Below are 24,834 nucleotides of genomic sequence, written 5' to 3'. Positions count from 1 at the left end.
CTGCTATTTGGGCCCAGGATATACAATTTCCTCTAAGGAAATTTTTAACAGGGGTTCACAGTGGAGTTTTAAGGACTCCAAATCCTCTCTGACAGCATACATCAAAATTTGCTTTCATCTATTCTGACTTCCCTACAAAAGGGTAAGAACCATTGTGCCTACAGAGTAACCAGTCTGTGCCATCTCTGATATCTCTTAATTCTCCTGAAATACAATTATATCCAGGGTATGGGGTGAATTCTTGAACTCCCTGGGCCTTGGGCCACTTCACTAAGACAAAAAAACCACAACGTCCTAACCTGCCCTTGCTCTGGCAGATACCCAGGCACTTCTGAGAACCTCCTGATGTCTTGGACAAAAAACCTACCTGCAGAACAGACACTTTACCCAAGAACACATATGAAGGGCCAATAAACACATGAAGAGATGCTCAACATCATTAGTTCTGGGGAAATGCAAATTGAAAGCTCAGTGTGCTGTCCATATACATCCACTGGAATGGCTAAAATTAGAAAGACAGGAAATACCAAGTATTGGAGAAGATTTAGAGCAACTGGAAGTCTTATACATTACCAAGGAGGGAGTAAAAGTGGGAGTACAAAATGGTGCAGCCACATTAGAAAACAGTTTGACAGTTTCTTAAAAAGTTAAGCGTATACCTATCCCACAACCAGATGTTCTATTCTTAAGTCTTTATGCCAAAAAACCACATCACCACACAAAGACCTGCATATGGTTGTTATTACAGCTTTATTTATAATAGCCCAAACTGGAAACAACACAAATGTGCATGAAATGTGAATGAATAAACAAATTGTGATAGAGCCATGCAATGGCTTACTATTCAGCACTAAAAAGGAACCAACTACCGCTATGTGCAACAACATGGATAACTTTCAAAAGTGTTACACTAAGTGATGAAGTCAGACACAAAAGATTACATCCTGCATGATTCCATTTATATGATATGCTAGAAAAGGCAAACCTATGATGACAAAACTCAGATTAGTAGCTGCTAGGGGATAAAGGTAGGGGGAGAGAATTAACTGTAAAGGGGCACAGGAGAAATTTTGGAATTATGAACTAATCCCATATATTGATTGTGGTGGTAGATACACAATTAAAGACATTGGTCAAAACTCATCAAACTGTACATTTAAATAGGTATTATATGTCAACTATCAATAAAGCTGGTTTAAAAAAAAACTACCTGCAGAGCTTCATTTTTCTATACATATAGGACAGTCTAAACACGGAACATCTTTGCAAGGATAAAGGATCTCAAACTTGGGTTCAACTACATTATTTTATGATTTATTCTACATATTAGACTCCGAAATTGTTTTTTTAAATTTCCTGCTACTACCAGCACTCTTTCCTTTGGCAGCTGCTTTTTATATCTTTCTCTTCTAAAATGTGGAGCCACAGGATGTTGTGAGCACTGCAGAGACCAAATTGGGGTGGCTGTCTTTTAGGTCTGTCTTGGCCCATTCCTGCTGCTATAACAAAATATCTTAGACTGGATAATTTATAAATAATAGAAATTTATTTCTTACAGTTCTGGAGGCTTGGAAGTCTAATATCAAGGTGCCAGCAGATTTGGCATCTTGTGAGGACTTGTTCTCCTCCTCAAAGATGGCATCTTCTTGCTGAATCCTCATACAGTGGAAGGGGCAGAAGGCTCCCTTAAACCCCAAGGGCACTAATTCTATTCACAAGAACGAAGCCATCATGACTTGTCAAAGGTCCACCTCTCAACACCGCAGGAATGGGGATTAGGTTTCAACATGAATTTTGTTGGGACACAAACATTCAGACCATAGCAAAGTCTATTAAAAATCCACTGCAATGTTTGGAGTAGACTGGAGGGGACAGAACAGAGAAAGACATCTGAAATAGACTGAAATAGAGCAGAGGAGATGCAGAGAAATTCCAGAGAGAGACATTTAGGCAAACAGTCAGGGACCAGATCTGGAATACAAAAGAGAACAGTGTTCAAAGAAGAACCCTGTTCAAAAACCTTGAACAATTCCCCACTGCCTTTGGGGAAACATCCAAGTGTCTGAGCACTGGATATCAGGTTTTCCAGATTTACTTCCAATTTATCTTTTTATTGCCTACTGCATCTTTTCACTGAATCAAAAGCTCTATAAGCACAGGCTTATCCACGAAAATTTGTTATTTAACAGCAGTTGTTCAATATGTATTAGTTGATTGTCCATTCACCTTCTGATGGATGTTTGTGTTTTTTCCATTTGGGGCTATGGCCAACAAAACTACCACAAGCATTCTTGTACAGGTTTTTGTGTGGACATATGCTTTCATTTCTCCCGGGTAAATACCCAGGAATGGAATTGCTGGGTTGTGTGGTAGGTCTGGTACATCCCTACAATACCCGTCAGCAATAGAAAGACATGAACTATTGATACATGTAACAACATGGGTGAACATAATTTATTAAAAGAAGTCAGGTAGCCCCCCAAAAGGATAGTACATACGATTCCATATATAAAAGTTGTATATATAACTCTAGAAAAAGCAAGCTAATCTATAGCAACAGAAAGCAGGTGAGCAGTTGAGGGGGCAAGGGACAGGGAGGGACAAGATATAAGAATTACGAAGGATCACAGTAAAACTTTTTTGGGTGATGGATATGTTCATGATTTTGATTGCAGTGATGGTCTCACAGTGATATATATATATAAATTTATCAAACTGTACATTTTAAACGTTCAGTTTATTGTATGTCTTATACAATGCAGTCAAGCTGTAATAAAATACCGGTTGAATAAACAGCAAGTTCCCAGTAAATGCATATCCGATGGTGCAGAGAAGCGTTCAGTGTTGGCTGAAGGAATGCAAAGCAGGTGCCCAATAAGGGTTGGTGGAGTTAATGTGCAGAAGAAATAGGTATTCACTTATTAGGTGTTCAATAACTTTAGAATGAATGAATAAATTTGACAGATATTTATCGCTGATCGTGTGCTAGGCACTATTCTACTCTGGGAATAGGTTAAGGAACCAAACAAAAATCCTTGTGCTCACAGACCTTTAATTTTAGGAGGACAGCAGACAATAAAAGCCTAAGTAAAATACATATAGTGTGCTAGATAGGTGCTAAGGAGAAATAAGGCTGAGAATGGGGATAGGGAAAGTCAAGGAAGGAGGTTGACATGTTAAGAGACTGTGCCCACCGTCATTGAAAGGGTGATGCTTGAGAAAGGCCTGAAGGATATGGGCGGACAGAGTGTGTGTCTAGGGCAATAAAAAGTAACTGCTCCAGATGTGGAAGAAAATAATGTGCAGGAGTTGAACTGTTTGGAAGGAGGGTGAGCCCCTTAGGAGGAGCCGCCCACACCCCCTGCTGGGTCCCGGCTCGCTCGGCCAGCGCGTACCTGCGTTGTCCACCAGGAGGCGCTTCCGCACCCGCCCCGCAGGCGTCTTCCGCCGCCGGCCGGTGCGTGGGCACGCGCAGAAACCGCTAGGCGGCGTCGGTTTCCTTTCCCACGCGCGGACGCCGGCGTGGGCCGACGCGACCGAGGCGTCCGCGCGTGCGCAGAGCCGAGGCCAGGCTGCCCTCGAAGCGGGGCGGGGCGAAGCGGGGCGGGGCCGAGCAGGGCGGGGCGGGGGCTTGAGGTGATTCCCGAGCCGCGGGGCGGCTCCAGCGGTGCGGGGAAACCGAAAGTGGGCGGCGGCCGCGGCGGGGCCCTTGGCGGAGACGGCGGCGGGAGCTGGGCCCAGAGGCGCGGGGACGGGCCGTGGGCCCCCGGAACGAGGTGAGCGCAGGTCCTGCGGGTTCCGGGCGCGACAGGTGCCGGGCGACGTCGGACGGGATTTCGGGCGGGCGCGGCGCACCTGGGTCACCGGTGGGACCGCGGCCGGGGCCGGAGGCTCCAACAGGCTCGGGGCCTCTTCCCTGCAGCCGCAGGGGATTGCCCCGGCCACTACGCCTGGGAACCGGGCTGGGCGCCGGGGGAGTTGCAGTTCCAGAGCGTTGTGTTTTAAATCTCTGAAGGGACCCCGCTCCGGGCTGGGCCGGGCGTTCACGCGGGAGTCGGACGGAGCCCCCTGCTGCCTCTAAAGCTCTGTGCCGTGGGGGAAATGCAGCAGCGGGGTGTGGACGCAGGCGGGAGATGCGGACCAGGAAGTGGTTCCCGCTACCGGAGCGACAGGCCGCAGCCGCCGCCCCCAGCGACGGATGTCCGCGCTCCGCTATTTAAACCCAAGTATTTTACACCGCGAACTTCTCTTAAAGGTCTCTATAATCTGGAGACGAGCCCCAGGCAGGCCGCTCAAGTCATGCAGGGCGCACATCCCCATTTCTCTCAAACCAGGAGCACCCAGTGGGTGCAGAGCACCCAGCTGGGAGGGAAACATGGATCCGTGAATAAGTTGTCTCAACTTTCAGCAGCATCCCCCAGCAGGGTCACACTCTCAGCCTCAGCTTGCTAGGAGGGAGCTTGGAAGCAGCACATCTTTCTGCTGCCATTCACTTGAGAGGTATAATATATTTCCATTAATAGCTAAAGGTACCATTCTCAAATAATTTCTAAGAGCAGGGAAGGGAAAAAAACATATTAGGACAAGTCCTGGCTCAAAAGATTTCTGATAACCGCCCAACCAAACCAAACCAAAAAACCACAGATCCAGTTCATGGACCCTCCTGCCAACACCTCTCTGCTCTCCAATCGTGCAGGTGAAAAAAAAAGGAGAGAAATGTTCTCTCTAGGGAGAAATGCAACAGCTTAGTAGGAGAAGTAAAACTTAGACCCAAATCCCTATCTCTTCCTGGGCTGCCTTGATGTGTGTGAGTGTGTTGCATACTGCAAATAATGTGAACTTTGTAGACCTGGATTGAAATCTGGGCTTCTCATTTTACAAATTGTGTGATCTTGAACAAATTACATGCTTTCTCTGAGCCTGGTTTTCTGTGTATCAAATAGAAATATTTGGCTTACTTTGCAAGGCTTTTTCAAGATAACCACTGTATATCCTTTGCCTCATAATAATTGCCAAGCAGTATTCACACTCTTCCTCCCAACAAACTGTCCATGTTTTACATAATTGGATTTTAGTTTTTTGAGGGCAGGGACACAAAGATCTTTATGTTTCCTGTATAATATAAATTGGCACATGGTGGATATTTTTGCATTTCCAGTCAGCTGACATTCATTGAGCATCAGTGCAAAGTACTGTTCTGGGGTATAGGGAATTGCCCCTGAGGCCAGCTGGATTAGAACTCACATCTCCTGTGCCCCAATCCAGGGCCCTTTGGTGGCACACAGCCTCCCTCTTTGGTTACACGGTGAGACTGTGAGGCAGCAGTTGGCAGTGCCTTCAGATTTCAGTCTCTGTAGATTGAAAATGAAATGTAATCCCCTGCTAATGCCCTTTTAAGTGTACAGGTTGAACATGGCTGAATGAACTATTGTATTTTGCATCAACAGATTTTAAACTCCTTGAAGAACCTCTCCTTTAAGTCTGTGCAATATAATCTAGTTGGATGCTTAATGTGAATATAAAGAAAAAATACCTTATAATCCAACTCTGAGTGCCTAATTTGTGTTTGTCAAGTGCTGTTTTCAAGAATTGAGATTTGACATAGAGTGCTTTGCATCTGGACACTGTCAGAGAATTTCCTTGGTGAAATTTTATATTTATGTGAACTGTTGTTTCTTTGTGCCAAACCTGCTTTTTCCTCCCTCCACTCCCACCTCTGTACTTTTGAAAGCTTCATTCTTGTCATTATTTCCATGTAAGCCAAATATGTTTACAGTTTTGTCTTTCAAACTAAAAGTAATTAATTTTGCAGTTTTTAGTTGAAGACGTATATATGCCAATTAGAACTTGATCAGTGCAAGCTACCCAGTGTGACTTCAAAGTAAGCTTGACATTTTAGCCTGTGCAGATTTGTCATGAGTAAGCAAACTCGGTTTTCGTTAGATATTTGGACCTTAGTTCAGCCTTCAGTGAATCCAAGGAAAGTTGAGAATCATAGCTCTTGCCACCTTTCTTCCTTGTGAAAAAAAGAGACCTGAAGTGACTTGTGTTGGGTAATCAGTAGCAGAACTAGGATTAAGACACAAACTCCTTACTAAGCCACTTTATTATCTCAGGGTTTATTCCTGTAGTATGTAGACTTATGGAAATCCCTTCCTTACATACGTTCATGGTATGCAGTTAAAATGCACGAATAATTTGGAACTTGAAATGACAAGAATAAAAAAGATAACTCCCTAAAAAAACTCTTAAGGAAGTATTCCATCACCTGAGGGCATTAATCATCTTTTTTCCTTTAAAAACTAGTTGGTGAAGGAGTCATTGAGGTGGTAACAGACTATGATTAGAAAGAAAAGAGCATTTTAAAGGTGCAAGATGAGAAATCCTTTATTGAGTAAAGATCTTAGGAAAAAATCTTCCCTCTGAGGCTGAGTGTATTGATTTGTAAGATAAGGAGCTTGGGTTAGCCTAGATGATGCCTACAATGTTTCAGCACAGGCATTATGGGACTTTAAGGTCCTGCTGTTGCTAAAATAGTGTCTTCAAGAGGAAGGGCAGCTAGTGATTGGAAGTATATGCACTAAAGAGATATCCAAATACTTCAAAATTGAACATCTAACTAAAAGAAGCTAAGAGAGATTACTTGGTGTTTTCAGTTTACCCTAATAATTCTTCTTCTTTAAGATTTAGTGCCACTCGACAACTTAAATTCATGACATGAAAAATGTAGTGAGGAAGATGAGCCAAATAATACAGTTGGAAATAGTTGAGCAAGAAGAAATTTAGAAAGCATAGGATGGAAGTCAGACTAGCTCAGCTAAAGGCCTTTGACACCAGTAGCTAGAGGAAGCAGATAACATGCAAATGACTGAGCCAGGGAGGATCAATCAATGGTAGAAGGCTTTTATCTGGGATACACCAAAAGCAGATTCTTCAGAGCAGGACTTTCTTGGGTCATTTTCAGGTATAGTAAAGAGAAAAGCTATGAATTTACAAAATGTAGTTTTGAAGTAGAGTGAGAATTATTTTAGGCCACTTAAATTATTAAAATTTTGTTTCCCTAAAGATTGTCATCACTTTCCCCAACTTCCCACCCCACTTCTTGTGCATTATTAGCGTCTTGGATACTTGAGATTAATTGTGTATAAGCGAAGAAAAAAAGGGAAGCACGAAAGCATACAAAAGATAGTCCCAGCTACTCAGGAGGCTGAGGCAGGCGAATCACCTGAACCCGGGAGGCGGAGGTTGCAGTGAGCGGAGATTGCGCCACTGGACTCCAGCCTGGTGACAGACCGAGACTCCATTGCAAAAAAAAAAAAAAAAAAAAAAAAAGATGTTAAGTGCAACAGTTAGCAATTCTTCTGGATTTGGGTGCCACACTCTTAAATCAGAACGTGACAGTTCTCTGTTTCATGCCACTTAAGGACTAGTCATTAAACATGCCCCAAGGTTGCTGTCAGTGTTTCCTGAGTCAAAATTTACTCTCAGAAGCCACCTCCATCCATTAGGAGCAACTGTCTGAAAGAAAGTCCTAGTTTGGAAACCAGAAACTGCGTTCTTTTGATTCTGGTCATAAAGATATGTGAGAGCTGGAACAATTCCCTTGGGCCTCAGTTTCCTTATTTTAAACTGAAGAGTTTGGAGGAGATAGTGATAAGGTGCCAAGTAGCATTCCATGCTTCCCCTAGTTCTGCATTCAGAGCTGGGCCCACTGTCCCATGCTGCTTTCCTAACCAGGCAGGGTCCAGGGACATGGTGGTATTGTGGTGGCAGGGAATCTGCTCCTAGACCTTTGCCAAAGCAGTAGGTGACTTTCTGCCTACAAGTTAGATAAGAAATCTTGGAGGAGATCCCCTGGCGTTCTTACCAAGCCTGCCAGTTTGTAAGTGTGTTAATGAGGCAAGTAAGAAGATCCGGGCAAATGCTGATATTTCAAATTTAATGCCGTACAAAACGTTTCTTCAGTATACCAATGCTTGTGTCATTGCACTCTTAACTGTTGAATGCATATATTTACAGATTGTTTCCCATTCACACCATGCTTCTAGGAAAATCTTTTTATTTAGTAACTACTAACTGCCAAGTATTGTGCTAAACACATATAACTCTACTTTTGATGCTTTTATTCAGAGAGGCCAGGAGGAGAAAAACAGTGAGAGGAGGGAAGTAGAGATCAAGTGCAATCTGTCATGGCCAGTTTCTCCTTGACTGAGGGTTTGTGCTAGCTGACTGTGGCCAGTTTTTGAAATCAAAAGTGCTATAATTTAAAAATTCCCCAGACCCAGTTTTATTTTACTGTGCGCTTAGGAGTCTTGTTCAGCTCAAGCAGCCCCCATATTGGCTAGGGACGCTTTTGGGAGTTTTAACCTGAGACGCCGTGGTCTAAAACAGAAGATGGACAATTTCATTTCTCCCAACATAGCCTCACTTGTGGTCACCTGGGCTTGCATAACATTCTCAGATTCACAAAATAACAATAACGTGAATTCTGCAAAACTTACTTATCACAGTACTTTTAGAGAACAGAAATGAGGGGGGAAGAGGAGGAGAGCTGAAAGATCAAAATGGCAACTTTAAAAATTTAAGAAGCCACTTTAGAAAAACTTCCAAACTTAATTTGTTCTGGCCTAAAAGTTTGCCTTTGGGACACTAATAGTTGAAATTCCCATGATATGCTTTATTTTATGCTTCTAATGGATGATGTCTGAGATATTAAACTTTATTTTTATAGTTAGAATAAAGTATTCTTATATACCTTGAGAGTATAATTGCCATCTTCTGAAAGTTTCAAAAACAGTCATCATGAGTCAAGTAACAAAACTCAGAGCATTTGCAAAGTGATATAGATTAGAAAATAATGATGTTTTTTTAAAGCTTACACTTTCTTTTTCGTTCACTGCCTAAAGCGATGTTGCTAATGTGGGAATTTAAATCAGACTGGCAAGTCGTGCATTTGAATACAATCACATTTAGCCTTCCAGGTTTTACTGCATTTAACTGCTTCTCACCAGCTTTGAGACCCACAGTCTTATACTCCAAGGGATTCCCCTTCCCTTCAAAATGTTGTTTGCAAATAGAGAGTTATAGTCTTCCATGAAAGATAGCATACTTTAAATAGGCAGACAGGGGGAGGGAACTTAATTTATGGATTGCAACCATGTGGGCAAGCGTTGATTCTCAGTCTCCTCAAGTATGAGGCCATTTTTTGTAGCTTTAGAAAAATTTCGTGAAACCCCATACACTAGTAGTTGTGCTTGCAGTATCCATTGGTCAATTAAATGTATAACTACCAAAAGCTGTTGTGAATTTAATATCAGTTTGTGTTTGTGGATCTCAGCAATGTCTGTACACTCTTTGAAAAAGAGGACTATAAGTACATGTGAGACATTTACTAATATTCAAGCCATGCCTGCTGCTTGTCAGGATGTGGGGGCTCCTTGCAATCATGCTATGGCCCTCACAGGGCCTAATCTGGCTCAGAGTGGACAGGCTCAGAAATAATCTGCTTGATGATTCTCAACTACAGTTTGGTGTTGCGATTGGCTGTCTCATTCAGTTTATAAGAATTATTAATATTTGCAGATAATTTTTTAGTAACTTAAATTGGATTCAGAGTTATGCTGTTAATAGCTCACCTATGTTATGCTGTATTTTAGTGAGTAGGAGAGAAAAGGAGTGGTGTTAGGTAGATGGATAATTTCTCACTCATTCTTTCAAGAGGTATGTATTGAGCTCTTGTGGGCGAGGCACTAGGGATTCAGCAGTGAACAAAACAGATACAAATCCTTGCTTTCATGGAGCTTGCATTCAAGTTGGGGAGAAAGACAAAAACATTAAATGAAGAAGAATATTGGATGGTGATAAGTGCTAAGGAGAAAATCAGGGAAACTGGCATCTCAGTTTTGATTTTGAATAGGGTGGCCAGAGAAGGCCTTACTGTGGTGGTGACAGTTGAGCAAATACTGTAGCTGAAGGAAGTGAGGCTGTGAGCCACGTGTACCCCTGGAGTCAGTATGTCCCAGGTAGAGAGAATGGCAAGTGCAAAAGCCCTGTTGTGAGGCCATCTCAGGGATGTTTAAGGAAAAGTATGGAGCCCAGGATGGGTGAGTGAAGATAAAGAGAAGAGAACTTAAGTCAGAGAAGTAGGGGTTGCAGGTTATGTAGGGCCCTTTTTGGCTCTGTAAGAACTTGGCTTACAGTTCTTACAGAACTGTAAGCGTTAGAGGGCTTTCAGTGACATGATATAATAGTATATATTATATGAAAAGGTCATTCAGGCTGATATGTGGAGAATAGATTCTAGGAGGTGAACTGGAAGCAGAGAGACCAGCTAAGAGACCAGCTGCTCTGCTCCAGGAAAGAGATGTTGCTGGCATGGACTAGGGCAACTGCCATGGAGGTGGTGAAAAGTGAAGGAATTGTAGACATCTGCCTTCCATCTTTATGTATCACATTCCTTGGGGGAAGATTGAGAACTAATACTGACCTAGCTCATCTTACAGATAAGGAGACTGAGGCCCAGGAGAAGGGGCTTATCCCAGGAAAATGAGTGAGCAGTGGCATTAAACTTGGGGAACACAAGTAAGAGGAGGCTCAGGCACAATCTTCTGCAGTCCCCTGCCTTTTCCCAAAACCAAATCAAAATATATCAACGGCCAAGTGTTAGCAACTTTACTATTGAAATATTTTAAAGTAGATTTTAACTGTGAGAATACGTGCATTAAAAGGGGGGTGAAAGGCTGGGCGTGGTGGCTCATGCCTGTAACCCCAGCACTTTGGGAGGCTGAGGCGGGCTTATCACGAGGTCAGGAGTTCAAGACCAGCCTGGCCAACATGGTGAAACCCCGTCCCTACTAAAAATACAAAAATTAGCGAGGCATGGTGATGTGTGCCTGTAATCCCAGCTATTCGGGAGGCTGAGTCAGGAGAATTTCCTTAGCATCTTTGTTGAAAATCAGTTTACTAGACCAGAGGTAGTGGCTCACACCCGTAATTTGAGAACTTTGGGAGGCTGAGGTAGGTGGATCACTTGAGGTCAGGAGTTTGAGACCAGCCTAGCCAACATGGCAAAACCCTGTCTCTGCCAAAAATACAAAAATATTAGCTGGGCGTGGTGGCACATGCCTGTAATCCCCGCCACTCGGGAGGCTGAGGCACAAGAATTGCTTGAACCCGGGAGGCAGAGGTTACGGTGAGCCAAGATTGTGCCACTGTACCCCAACCTGGGTGACAGAGCAAGACCCTGTCTCAAAAAAAAAATCAGTTTGCCATATATGGGTTTATTTCTGGATTACATATTCTGTTCTATTGATCTGTATGATTGTCCTTTTGATAATAATTACACTATTTTGACTAATACAGCCTTATAGTAAGTCTTGAAATCAGCCTTATTGTACTGACTAGGACCTCCACTGTGATAATGAGTGGGAGTGCTGAGTATGGACATTCTTGCCCTGTTCCCAGTCTTAGGGAGACAGTACTCTTTAGCTGTGAGTAATGATGTTAATGTGGGTTTTTTCACAGATGGTCTTTATCAGGTTAAGGACTTCCCTTTTTATTCTAATATTCTGAGAGTTTTTATCATAAATAGATTTTTTATTTTGTCAGCTGCCTTTTTTTCACCTATTGATATGATTGTGTGGTTTAATTTCCTTTAATCTGTTGATGTAGTAAGTTATATTGATTGACTTAATGAATATTGAACCATACTTGTATTCCTGGAATAAACTTTAACTGATTATTATGTCCTATCCTTTTCACTAATTGTTGGATTTTATTTGCTAATGTTTTGTTAAGAATTTTTGCATTTATGTTCATGAGGGATATGGTCTATGCTTTTCATGTAGTGTCTTTGTATAGTTTTTGTATCAGCATAATGCTTGCCTCATAAAATGAGTTCAGAAATGTTCTCTTCCCTCTGTTTTCTCTAAGAGTCTGTAAGAGTAGTATTGATTCTTCTATAAATGTTTGGTAGAATTTGCCAGCAAAGCAACCTGGGCTTCAGGTTTTCTTTGTGTGAAGATTTTTAACAGTAAATTCAAATTCTGTAATAGCTATTCGGGATATTTGAGGGTTATTTATTTCCTCTTGAGTAAGCTTTGACATTTGTGTCTTTCAATAAATTTATCCATTTCATCTAAGCTACAAACTTACTGGCATAACTGTTTTATCATGTTCTCTTTTTAGTGTCTGTAGGATCTGTATTGATGACCCCTTTTTCAATCGCATTATGATAATTTGTGCCTTCTTTTTTTTCTATCTTTCTAGGAGTTTATCAATTTTATTGATGGTTTGAAAGAACTAGTTTTAGTTTCATGATTCTTTTCTCTCCTGTTTTTAAACTTCATTATTGATCTGTTTCATCATTTCAGAATTGATTTCTGTTCTCACCTTTATTTCCTTTCTTCTGCTTACTTTTGATATAAATTTCTCTCTTTTTGTTCTCAAAGTAGGAGAATAGATCATTGATTTACCACTTTTCTTCTTTCTAACAGAAACATGTAATGCTATAAATCTTCCTCTAATACTTTTACTGCATCCAGCAAAATTTTACATATTGTGTCTTCATTTATTTAGAATATTTTTCTAATTTTGGGGGTAGCCTTTCTCTTTGACCCTTGGTTATTTAGAAGTATCTTGCTAAATTTGCATGGAGATTGTCCACATATCTCTCTGTTAATGATACCTAATTTAATTTTGTTCTGTCCACAGTATATACTTTTTATAATCTGAATTATTTTAAGTTGTTTGAATATCATTTTAAGTTCAAGAATATATTTTATTTTGGTGAACATCACATGTGCTCTTGAAAAGAATGTATATTCTGCTATCTTTGGAGTGGAGTGTTCTGTCAATATCATTAGGTCACTTTGGTTGATAGTGTTTAGCTCTTTTATATTCTTTTTTTCTTTCTTTCTTTCTTTTTTTTTTTTGAGATGGAGTCACTCTGTTGCTTAGGCTGGAGTGCAGTGGCATGATTTTGGCTCACTGCAACGTCTACCGCCTGGGTCCAAGCAATTCTTCTGCCTCAGCCTCCCGAGTAACTGGGATTACAGGCATGAGCCACCACATCCAACTGAGTTTTTTTGTATTTTTTAGTAGAGGTAGGGTTTCACCATGTTGGCCAGACTGGTCTTGAACTCCTGACCTCAGGTAATCTGCCCACCTTGGCCTCCCAAAGTGCTGGGATTACAGGTGTGAGCCACCACATTTGGCCAGTGATAATTGTGAAATTGTGAATAAGTTTTTTCAGCGATCAGATTTTGTATGTTTAGAAGCTCTGATGTTTGGTGCACCTATGCTTAGGATTGTTTTATCTTTTTGATGAATTAGCTCCTTAATCATTATGTAATGTCTCTCTTTATCCCTGATAAGATTCCTTATTCTGATATTTATATAGTCATAGTGTTTGCATGGTACATCTTTTTCTATCTTTTTACTTTTAACCTATGCATTCATATTTAAAGTGGGTTTCTTGAAGGTAGTATATAAGTAAGTCTTGCTTTTTTATCCACTCTGCCAACCCCTAATGTTTTATAGGGCTATTTCAGTGACTTACAGTTAATATAATTATTGATATGATTGGCTTTAAATCTACCATTTTGCTGGATGTTTTCTATTTTCTCTGCCCTTTTTTTCCCCATTTTCCTGTTTAATTTTTTTTTAACTTCTGCTTGCTGAAGTATTGTTTTACTATGTTTTATCTTTACTACTGGCATATTATTATACCTTTTTAAAAATTTTTAGGCCAGGCACAGTGGCTCACACCTGTAATCCCAGCACTTTGGGAGGCCAGGGTGGGTGGATCATGAGGTCAGGAGATTGAGACCATCCTGGCTTAACACGGTGAAACCCCATCTCTATTGAAAATACAAAGAATTAGCCGGGCGTGGTGGCGGTTGCCTGTAGTCCCAGCTACTTGAGAGGCTGAGGCAGGACAATGGTGTGAACCTGGGAGGCAGAGGTTGCAGTGAGCCAAGATCGTGCCACTGCACTCCAGCCTGAACAACGGAGTGAGACTCTGTCTCAAAAAAAAAAAAAAAAATTTAGTGGTTGTCATAAGGTTTACAATATCCATCTTTATCATAGTCAGCTTTCAAATGACTGTACTGCCTCATGTATAGTGTAAGAACCTTCCATTGGTATAGTTCTGACTTCTCTCTCATTCTTTGTACTATTTTTGTACATTTTACTTTTACATATATTATGTACCCCACATGAGGGAATTTTTTTGGATGATGGGAATGTCTGTATCTTGATTGTGGTATGATTACATAGGTGTGTATATTTTTCATAACTCAAGAAATGCTACATATAAAATGAGTTAATTTTATTTTAGGTTAACTATCCCTAAAGAAAGATTTTGATATTTAGTCTTGTGCCAATAACAATGTTTTGGTTAACAATGGACTGCATAATCATATGTCCCGTAAGATTATAATACTATATTTTTCTGTACCTTATCTGTGCTTAGGTATGTTTAGACATACAGTACTTATCCTTGTGTTAAAAGTGCCTACAGTATTCAGTATAGTAGCATGCTGTACAGGTTTGTAGCCTGGGAGCAATAGGTTATACTATATAGCCTAGGTGTGTACTAGGCTATGCCATCTAGGTTTGCAAGTCCACTCAATAATGTTTGCACAATAACTACATTGCCTAATGACACATTTCTCGGAATGTATCCCCGTTGTTAAATGACACATGACTATACACACACACATATCTGTGTGTGTATCTATCATCTGTTAAAAGAATAAGAATATAGATCTAGTATAGGGTTTTTGTAGGTTATAATATTAATTAAATGTCGTTGGTCCTGGTGATAATAATTTGAAAAAAGTTAATGTTTAGTAATGGAAAGTACATAATGCATACAGTCATACATTGCCTAACGACAGGGGTATGTTCTGAGGAATGCATTGTTAGGCAATTTCATTGCTGTGCAAACATTGTAGAGTGGACTCACAAACCTAGACAGTAGAGCCTACCACACAACTGGGCTATGTGCTATAGCCTGTTGCTCCCAGGCTACAAACCTGTACAGCATGTTACTGTACTGAATGCTATAGGCAACCATTAACACAATGGTAAGTATTTGTGTATCTAAACATAGGAAAGGTACAGTAAAAATATGGTATATAAAACAAAAAATGGCATACTTATATAGGTCACTTGCTGTAAATGGAGCTTGCAGGACTGGAAGTTGCTCTGGATGAGTCAGTGAGTGAATGGTGAATGAATGTGAAGGCCTAGGACATTACTGTACACTACTGTAGACTTATAAACACTATACACTTAGGCGACACTAAATTTATTAAAGGTTTTCATTTCTTTTACTTTTTATTTATTTTTATTTTTTTGACACAGTCTCATTCTGTCACCCAGGCTGGAGTGCAGTGGTGTGATCTTGGCTCATTGCAGTCTTGACCTCCTGGGCTCAAGTGATCCACCACAGCCTCCTGAGTAGCTGGGACTATAGACATACGCTGCTACACCCAGGTAATTTTTATGTTTTTTGTAGATATGGGGTTTCACCATGTTGCACAGGCTGGTCTCAAACTCCTGGGCTCAAGTGATTCTGCCCACCTTGGCCTCCCAAAGCATTGGGACTGCAGGTGTGAGCCACTGCATCTGGCCTCTTTTACTTTTTAAACTTTTTAAATTAAAAACTAAGACAAAAACACACACATTAGCCTCGGCCTATACAAGGCCAGGATTATCAAGATATTACTAGGCTATAGGAATTTCTCAGCTCCATTGTAATCTTATAGAACCTTTTTTATATATGCAGTCCGTTGTTGACTAAAACACTGTTAAGTGGCACATGACTATATAGATTTTTGTTTCCTTTTTAAACCTTGCTGTCACTTCAATATTATGTTTATAATTAATAGCGGGACAAACAGGCTGATATTTTGTTTTTTTTTTAAGATAGACAAATGATGGAATTGATAGAACTGCATGTTATTCTTCTTTTGTGTTTTCTAAGCCAGAGAAAGAAAATAGCTATCTGTCTAGAATTTTCTGCTGTCCAGTATGGTAGCCAGTGGCCACATTAATTTAAAGTAAAATTTTAGTTCCTCAGTCATCCTGGCCATATTTTAAGTGCTCAGAGCCATATGTGGACATTGTGAACATTACAATAATATAAAACATTTCCATCCTCACAGAAAGTTCTATTGAACATCACTGTTGAAGGAAAAGTAACAAACTGCCCATGGTTTGCCTTCCTCTTTCCTTTATTAAAAGGGTAAGCCATTTTTTCCAGGCTACTTATTCTCTGAATGTATCTCCTGAATTTGTCTATTTTTTTCTGTGCAAAACTACAACTAGATGTAATCGTTAGTCCAAAGGAAATGATTCTTTCCTCCTTTTATTGACACTGCTTCTTTTTCTTCCATCTCTCTGGTCCCTTTTCCTTAACCTTTTATAGATTTGTCTTCCTCTATCTATTTATTGAATGATAGCCTTCTACAGAGGTCCATCTGTAACCTTATTTTTTACTCCCTGGATGTGAAATACCCCATATAAGTCAAAGAGCAACAAATCTATGACCAGCTGAGACTTCTAACCTAATTTCCTAGTGAATATATCTACATGACTGTTCTATAAGCATTCCAGCCTCTCCGTGTCCAAAATGCATCAGCCTCTTCCTCTCTTGCAAACCCGCCTTTATTCCACCTCAGTGTGGGTCATTACTCTCTACCTTACTTCTAAGCTAGAAACGTTGGAGCCCACCTCTTCATACAAATCAATACCAATTCCTGCTGATTCCACCTCCTAATTACCTCTCAATTTGATTTTTTTTTGTTTATTCCTAAAGCCCTGTTTTGTGGTCCTCCACATTTCCAAGTATTCTGACAACTTGTTAATCTTTCTCCTTCCCATTTATCTTCTCCACTGCTGAACAGTGATCTTTGTAAAGTACAGAGCTGATCATTTTGTTCCCCTATTTAAAATGTCCCTAAGTCCCCATGTTACCTTTGGCAAAAATGCAAACATGAGCATAATATAGTAGTCTCAGGGTCTGCCCCTCCCTGGCCCTCTCAGCCCTCAGCTTGGAGTCTTTGTTCAGTCATGTCCAGCCACCTGACTGTCTGGAATTTTTGTAACACACCATGTGCTTCGCTCTCACCTCTGTGCACTCGCACATCCCATTCCCTTCCTTGGGCTAATACCACTCCCAGCCCCACAGCCCACCCTCTTCCTCCTTGTTGAGTGATTCCATCTTGCTCTTCGGGACTCCATTCAGGCTTCCCTGCCTGCATCTGGGAACATTCCCTGATATCTTCCCTCTTCAGGCTGGTCTTGTGCCTTCTGACTTTCCTCTGCATTCTTATGGTATTTGTGCTTTTCTCTACCATGGCAGTTGTTTCCCCATATTGTAATTGCACAGAAAGTATGCAGTAATAATTTATAAAGTAACAAGTTTCAGCTCTGAAAATCTATTTGAATTCACAGACTAATGAGCCACATTATAGTAACCTTCTACTGTGTTCTTATAGGCAAAGATGCTGGAAGGAGATCTGGTTTCAAAGATGCTGCGAGCTGTTCTGCAGTCTCATAAGAATGGAGTAGCATTACCCCGGCTCCAAGGAGAGTACAGATCCTTGACTGGAGACTGGATCCCCTTCAAACAGCTAGGTTTCCCTACACTAGAAGCCTATCTGAGAAGTGTGCCAGCAGTGGTCAGGATAGAGACTAGTAGATCTGGAGAGGTAAGAAGGTAATTGTGCGTGTCAGAAGAATCAAACCAATTCATAATTGCCTGTCTGGCACTTCCAACCTCCTACCTGTGATAGAATTCTAAGTTGAAGTACTAGCTTAGTTGTTTGCAATTGGTAGTGACAGAGAAAGCAGCATCTAAATCATGGCCTACGTTCTTATGTCTTTTGTCTTATTCCTCAAATTATTTTCATTGTGAAAATAAGATTTTAACCACACAAAATTAAAAATTATTTACCCATTGTCAACATCTAAACAAAATAGTTGTACTGGAGGCCTTAAGTGCATAAATATCACACCTGCCCATTACAAACCTGTTACAAATGTTTTTGCCACAGTCACTAATGACCTCGTGATCACCAAATCTAATAGGCAGTTTTAAATTCTCATCATGTTGATTCCTGCTATCTGGACCTAGTCAGTCCGGAGCTGATCCTTCATCACTTTTCGTAACTACCAGGGCCTTCTTGCTGTTCTCTCTTCTCTTCTGTTATTTTCCTCTCCTTCACACCAATATTATCATATCATTATACCATTTTAAATCCTTCTGCCTCTCTGGAAGAAAGCAGTTTATAGAATGGGCCATTTAGTAGTAGCCGGTTGATCTGTCATTGCTCTTCCATTGTGACCTGGCAGCTTCGCTTCTTGGTACCTACCCGTTGTACAGCATAGTAGATGTAGACAGACCACCAACTAAAAAGAGAAACAAAAACACCCACACCCCCTCATATACTATAGTTTCCTGGGTATATTTCTACATGTGTAAATACATAGATCAGGTCTGGAGTGATCTATGTATTTCTCTTAATGGTTTCTCTGTATGGGGGATGAGGAGGCAGTGGTGGAGTACAAGGGAACCAGGAGCAGGAAAGTGTCAAAGGGGAAGTTCACCTTATGGTTAATAATTTTCCTAAGGAGAAGATATAAATTAATTAAGTATTATATGAATACTAAAATATGCTTTGGCATCCCTGATCCTTCCAGACAGACTTAAGCCCTCCTTTCTGTCTACTTGCACCTTGTAATACATCCGTTGTAACACTTGACACATTGTTTTCTGTTTAATTTCTTACTTCTCTCTTTTTCCTTCATAAGTTTCTTGAGGATGAAGGCCTTAATAAATCTGTGTTGAATGCATGAATGAATGAATAGCTGAATGAATTAATAAATTAATGCTCTATAGAGTTACTATACTGTAATTTACTCAACTCTTTGTTCCCGTTTTGGACATTTTAAACGTTTCCAGATTTTGACTATTAAAATACCCTCGTTGCATATACTTGGGTAGGTCACATTTGGTTTTTCAAGTTATATACTTGTACTATAGTCTCAGAAATAGAAATACCGGGCCAAAGAGTAGGAGCATATTTTAGCTTGTGATATAAAGCCTCATTGTTTTCCTGTTTTTTATTTCAAATTAGAGTCAAAGACTTGAAAACTACACAGGTCTGTAGAGATCATCTTGTCCCAGTAGTCTCTATCTTGAAATCTTTTTTCAATATCGTATCATACCAGTTTTTTTTTTTTTAAAGATACAGAGCTGAGCTGCAGTGTTTTCAGAGATGTGGAAGCCTGCTTGCCCTGCCTTGCTCTCATGCCCCTGCCAGTGGCAGCCCCTTGAGGCTTCTCCATGGAACTCTATGGCTCCCATGAACACAGTTTGAGAACACCAGGTGTAAAACACCCCTGTGTTACAGCTGAGAGTACTTAGATTTGCCCAGAGTCACCCAGTATATCCATCACAGAGGCAAGAGAAGGGTTTAGTAGTCTTGTATTCAACATAGTAGTTATGAGTACATACTTTGGACTCAAAGAGCCTCGCCATGTGACTTGGAAGGTTGCTTAACTTTCCCAAGCCTCTGCATTCCCATGTGCAAAGTGTGAATGAAATGTACCTCACAGATTATATGATATATGTTTGATCATAGTTGCTTTTGGTTCGTTTGGTAATTTGTACCTAGTACAGTGTAGATGCTTAATACCTATTTAAAAAATAAATGAAATTTTCAGTGTGGGAAAGATGATTCAGTGTACTAGACTATGCTCGATTCCTGTTGCAGAAAATGCAGTTTTCTTCTAGCATTATCAAGGAGCGAGACACATGAATATTTGCATACCGCTTGACTTGGGATATGTAGGCTCACTAAGATCCACTTCTAAGAATTGGCCTCTAGGCAACACGGAATCTAAGAAATGTTTCTCCTCTCCCCCTGCCTCTAATGAATAGATTACCTGCTATGCCATGGCCTGCACAGAAACTGCAAGAATTGCTCAGCTTGTGGCTCGTCAAAGGAGTTCTAAAAGGAAAACCGGGCGTCAAGTTAATTGTCAGATGAGAGTGAAGAAAACCATGCCATTTTTTCTAGAAGGTAGGAGCTTTTTATATGCTAACATTTTTAAGGCTGTCTATGAATACATTGTCATAGGGAATTATGGAAATATTGTTTGTATTATGATAAATACCTGTATCTGTTAACATACATATGTCAGGGGAAAAATCCTGAAGGTAGCATTTCCATTTGAAATTCTTAAGTGAACGTGATGAGCATGACTTACTAAGTGAAGTAATTACACAGTGGGAAATAACTCAGAACAGATTGTAATTGAGCTTGTTATGGTAATATGTAGTTTTTTTTTTTTTAAGCTTATTTCAGGGAATGTCTTGTCCAGAATGTTGGATGCACCAAGAACCTATGATTTTATGTCTTATTTGACAAGTTATGTCTTCTGGTAGAAAACCTCTAGTTTCAGGAATATGTGAATTATGTAGTACACAAAAATGTTATAGACAACTCAGCCTGTGTTTACCAAACACTTATCTCAAGGAGCTTACAATCGGTTCTAAAACTAAATTCCCATGAAGTGGTTCAATGATGATACAAAACAGTAGATGACTAAATGCCACAGTGAAGATTTAGGACAAGGGAGCAATCATTTTGAATGAAAATGGCAAAAGGGAGACTTGAGCCCAGACCTCAAACAATGGGTAGAATTTGGATTTATGGAGAAGAGATGGGAGGACCAAGATACAGCTGAGTGTGCTTTATTTGCAAGAAAATGGGGTGGCCGCCACTGAAGTGTTCAGTTGGTGAGAAGCAGGAGTTACTAGCCAGTCTAATGGATGAAGAACCTTATCTGCCGAATACTCACCCATCTATTCTTTTCCTATTGACCAACCCTCTAGTGGCAGCCTCTTCATGTTCTTACAAACTGTTCTGAGAATAGACACCCACAGAAAACATCTGGTCAGGGGAGTGTCATAATGAAAGTGGGGTTTGGGGATGCTAACTGATTTCATTATGTATGCCTAACTTCATAGGAAAACCAAAAGCAACCCTCAGACAACCAGGATTTGCTTCAAATTTTTCTGTTGGCAAAAAACCTAATCCAGCACCATTAAGAGATAAAGGAAATTCTGCTGGAGTTAAGCCTGAGGCTGAAATGTCTCCTTATATGCTACACACAACTCTCGGAAATGAAGCACTCAAAGACACTCCAGTGCAAAGGCATGTGACCATGTCCACGAACAACAGGTATTTGGCCTTTGACTAACACAGTTTGGTGAATCTGAGGTAAAAAGTGTTACAAATATATTTTCAGGTTAAGAAAGAAACACTTTCTATTTTATCTAAATTCACATATAGTAGAGACATGTGTCATTACCAGTTAAGTTCTCTTTTCCTAGCTGCCTGAACATCATTCTCTAAATGCATCTCTATTCTGTATTTTATCTGCATTGTTGTCAGTCTCTCCTTGTAAAGTTCATTTAAAAGCTTTCACAAATTGTTTTGAGATACTATTTCAGTATAACTTATAACTTTTTCAGGAAACTTTTTTTAACAATCAATTTTGTGGGTTTAAGTAAAATCTGATGGAGTTTTACACACTCCACTGTGCTGCAAATATCATGCCCATAATTATTTAGTAGCACCAGACATCCATGCAGCAGAATACCAGACTGGCAGTAAAAGACAACCTATAAGTCTTAGATTGGGTGCTGCCATTCACTAGTCAGGTAAAATAAGTTATTTCATCCTTGGGTCTGTGGTTTGTTCATTTGTCCAATGAAAGTGTAAAACTAGATGATCTCGAAGTTCCTTTCTGGCTCAAAACTATGGTTTTATAAGGTAGCTCAGAGGATGGCAAACTACAATCCATGGGCCACATCAGGCCCACTGCCTGTTTTGGTAAATTAAATTTTATTAGAACGTGGCCATTTTCTTTGTTTGCATATGCCTCTGGGTGCTTTTGCAAAATAGTGGCAGAAGTCAGTAGTCGTACAGAGACTAGATGGCCTACAAAGCAAAATATGCATTGGTGGACCCTTTACAGAAAAAGGTTGCTGACCCCTGATGTGGATGCATCAAGATCACATTCTTCTATCCTACTTGTGCCTTTTCAAAACAAATTTTGTTGTATTATATTCCTTTAAATCGGTGTTCAAAAATTCTATTTTGTGAAAGATAATTTTTCCCTCCAGAACTTTCCCCCAGATACTAGAATATTTAGGAAGAATTAACTTTTTTAAAAGGTTAGTTAGAACTGGTACTAATTTTTTATATTACAGAATTTTTAATAAAGTAACCGTAAAATATTTTTATAATGGTATACATTTAATGTTATATATAATTAGTTATAATTTTGATAAGGTCTAGAAAATACATAGTTAAAACACAGATCTTGACCCAAAGTACTTGTTGAATCCAATATGTATGTGACAGAAGTATCATTGTCTTCTCTGGTTGTGTGCCTACATTTCAGCAGTACATTTTGAATGATTTTTTTGGATGTGACTCTAAAAGGACAGGCAACAAAAGCAAAAATAGACAAATGGGATTACTTCAAACTAAAAAACTTCTGCACCACCAAAGAAACAGTCAACAGAGTGAAAAGACAAGCTGTGGAATGGGAGAAAATATTTGCAAACCGTATACCTGATAAGGGCTTAATATTCAAAATATAGGGAACTCAACTCAATAGCAAGAAAACAACCTAATTTTAAAAACAATCAAAGGACCTGAACAGAGATTTCTCAAAAGAAGACATACAAATGATCAACAAGTATATGGAAAAATACTCAACATCATGAATCATCAGGGAAATGCAAATTAAAACCACAGTGAGATACCGCCTCACACCCAATAGTATGGCCACTATCAAAACACAGAAAATAACAAGTGCTGGTAAGGATGTGGAGAAAAAGGGAACCCCAATACACTGCTGGGGTAAATGTAAGCTAGTACAGCTATTATGGAAAACAGTATGGAAATTTCTCAAAAACTTAAAAAGAACTATCAGCAATCCCACTACTGGGTATATATTCAAAGGCTATGAAATCAGTATCAGTTGAAGAGATATCTGCTTGCCCATGTTCATTGCAGCAGCATTCACAATAGCCAAGGCATGGAATCAACTGAAGTGTCCGTTAATGAATGAATGGATAAAGAATATGCATTATATCTACTGAATGGAATACTTACTATTCAGCCTTCATAAAGGAGGAAATCCTGTCATTTGCAACAACATAGATGAACCTGGAAGACGTTATGTTAAGTGAAATAAGCTGGGCACAGAAAGAAAAACCACATGACCTTATATGTGGAATCTAAAAAAGTCGAACTCATAGAAACAGTAAAATGGCAGTTACCAAAGGTAGGGAAATGGGGTTAGGATGGGGGTTGTGGATGTACACAATTTCAGTTAGGAGAAATAGGTTCAATACATCTGTTGTATTTCATGGTGACTATAGTTAATGATACTTGTGTACTTGCAAATTGCTAAGAGAGTAGATTTTAAGTGTTTTTACCACAGAAAGTAAGCATGTGCAGTAATGCATGTGTTAAGCAGCTTGATTTAGCCATTCCACAGTGTACACTTATCAAAACATCACATCATGTTGCATACCATAAATATATACAATTTTTACTTGTCAACTAAAAGCATGAAACTATAATATGACCCAGCAGTTGTGCTCCTGGACATTTATCTCAGATAAATGAAAACTTATGTTTACACAAAAACCTGTCCACAAATGTTCACTGTAACTTTATTTATATTAGCCAAAAAATAGAAACAACCCAGACATCCTTTGGTAAGTGAATGGTTCAACAAACTGTAGTACATTCATTATCACAGAATATGTCTCTGCAGTAAAAAGGAGTAATGAACTATTGATACACACAGCAACTCTGATGGATCTCAAGGGAATCATGCTGAATGAAAGAAACCAATCTCAAAAAGCGACATACTGTGTGATTTTATTTATATAACATTCTTGAAATGATAAAATTATAAAGATAGATGACAGATTAGTGGTTGCCAGAGGTTAAGGATTTGGGTGATTTAAGGGATGGGTATGGCTATAAAGGGAGAGCAAGAGGAACCCTTGTAGCCATGGGATGGTTCTGTGTGTTGATTGTACTGGTGGGCACCTGAATCCGTACATGTGGTAAATTGCACAGAACTACACACACACATCCATATGCAACTGGAAATCTGAATAATCTCTGAATTGTACCATTGCCAGTATTCTGGTTTTGATATATACTATGCAAGATTTTACTATTAGGGGAAACAGTGAAGGGTACATGGGACCTCTAAGTACACTTTTTGAAATTTCCCATGAATTTATAGGTATTTCAGAATACAAAGTTTTCAAATTGACAGCAGGCCGGGCACCATGGCTCCTGCCTGTAATTCCAACACTTTAGGAGGCTGAGGCAGGAGGATCACTTGAACCCATGAGTACAAGAACAGCCTGGGCAACATGGTGAGACCTCATCTCTACTTAAAAAAAAAAAAAAATTACCTGGACATAGTGGTGTGCACCTGTAGTCTCAGATGCTTGAAAGATTGAGGTGGGAAGATCACTTGAACCTGAGAGTTCCAGGGTACAATGAGTTATAATCACACCACTACACTCAAGCCTGGGTAACAGAGTAAGACCTTGTCTCTTAAAAAAAAAAAAAAAAAAGCCACATATTTTCATTAAAGACTGCTTGAGATGTTGTAAAACATTTTAATCAAGTCTTTTTTTAAGCACATAGTACAATTTGAAAGATACCTTTTAAGAGAAATCTAAATACCACCCAGTGGCAGATGTTATGG

At 39.8% G+C, this 24,834-nt stretch overlaps 1 protein-coding gene across 2 annotated transcripts in view; it reads left to right on the top strand.

Annotated features, from left to right (window-relative positions):
* The first annotated feature begins 3,274 nt into the window (after positions 1-3,274).
* The window catches only part of TDRD7 (tudor domain containing 7), an 82,138-nt gene continuing 60,578 nt past the window's right edge, over positions 3,275-24,834 (top strand). The window contains 4 exon segments of one of the 2 annotated variants that reach the window (NM_001194629.1): positions 3,275-3,776; positions 17,508-17,720; positions 19,955-20,096; positions 21,047-21,260. In NM_001194629.1, coding sequence (NP_001181558.1) covers positions 17,514-17,720; positions 19,955-20,096; positions 21,047-21,260 — 563 coding nt within the window. In that variant the 5' untranslated portion in view covers positions 3,275-3,776; positions 17,508-17,513. 2 annotated transcript variants of the gene reach the window in all.

The sequence above is a fragment of the Macaca mulatta genome, chromosome 15 (genome assembly GCF_049350105.2).
Source record: "Macaca mulatta isolate MMU2019108-1 chromosome 15, T2T-MMU8v2.0, whole genome shotgun sequence".
In the NCBI taxonomy this organism is placed as follows: Eukaryota; Metazoa; Chordata; class Mammalia; order Primates; family Cercopithecidae; genus Macaca; species Macaca mulatta.
Note: the sequence above shows the minus strand (reverse complement) of the source record. Positions and strands in the feature narration are given on the sequence as shown.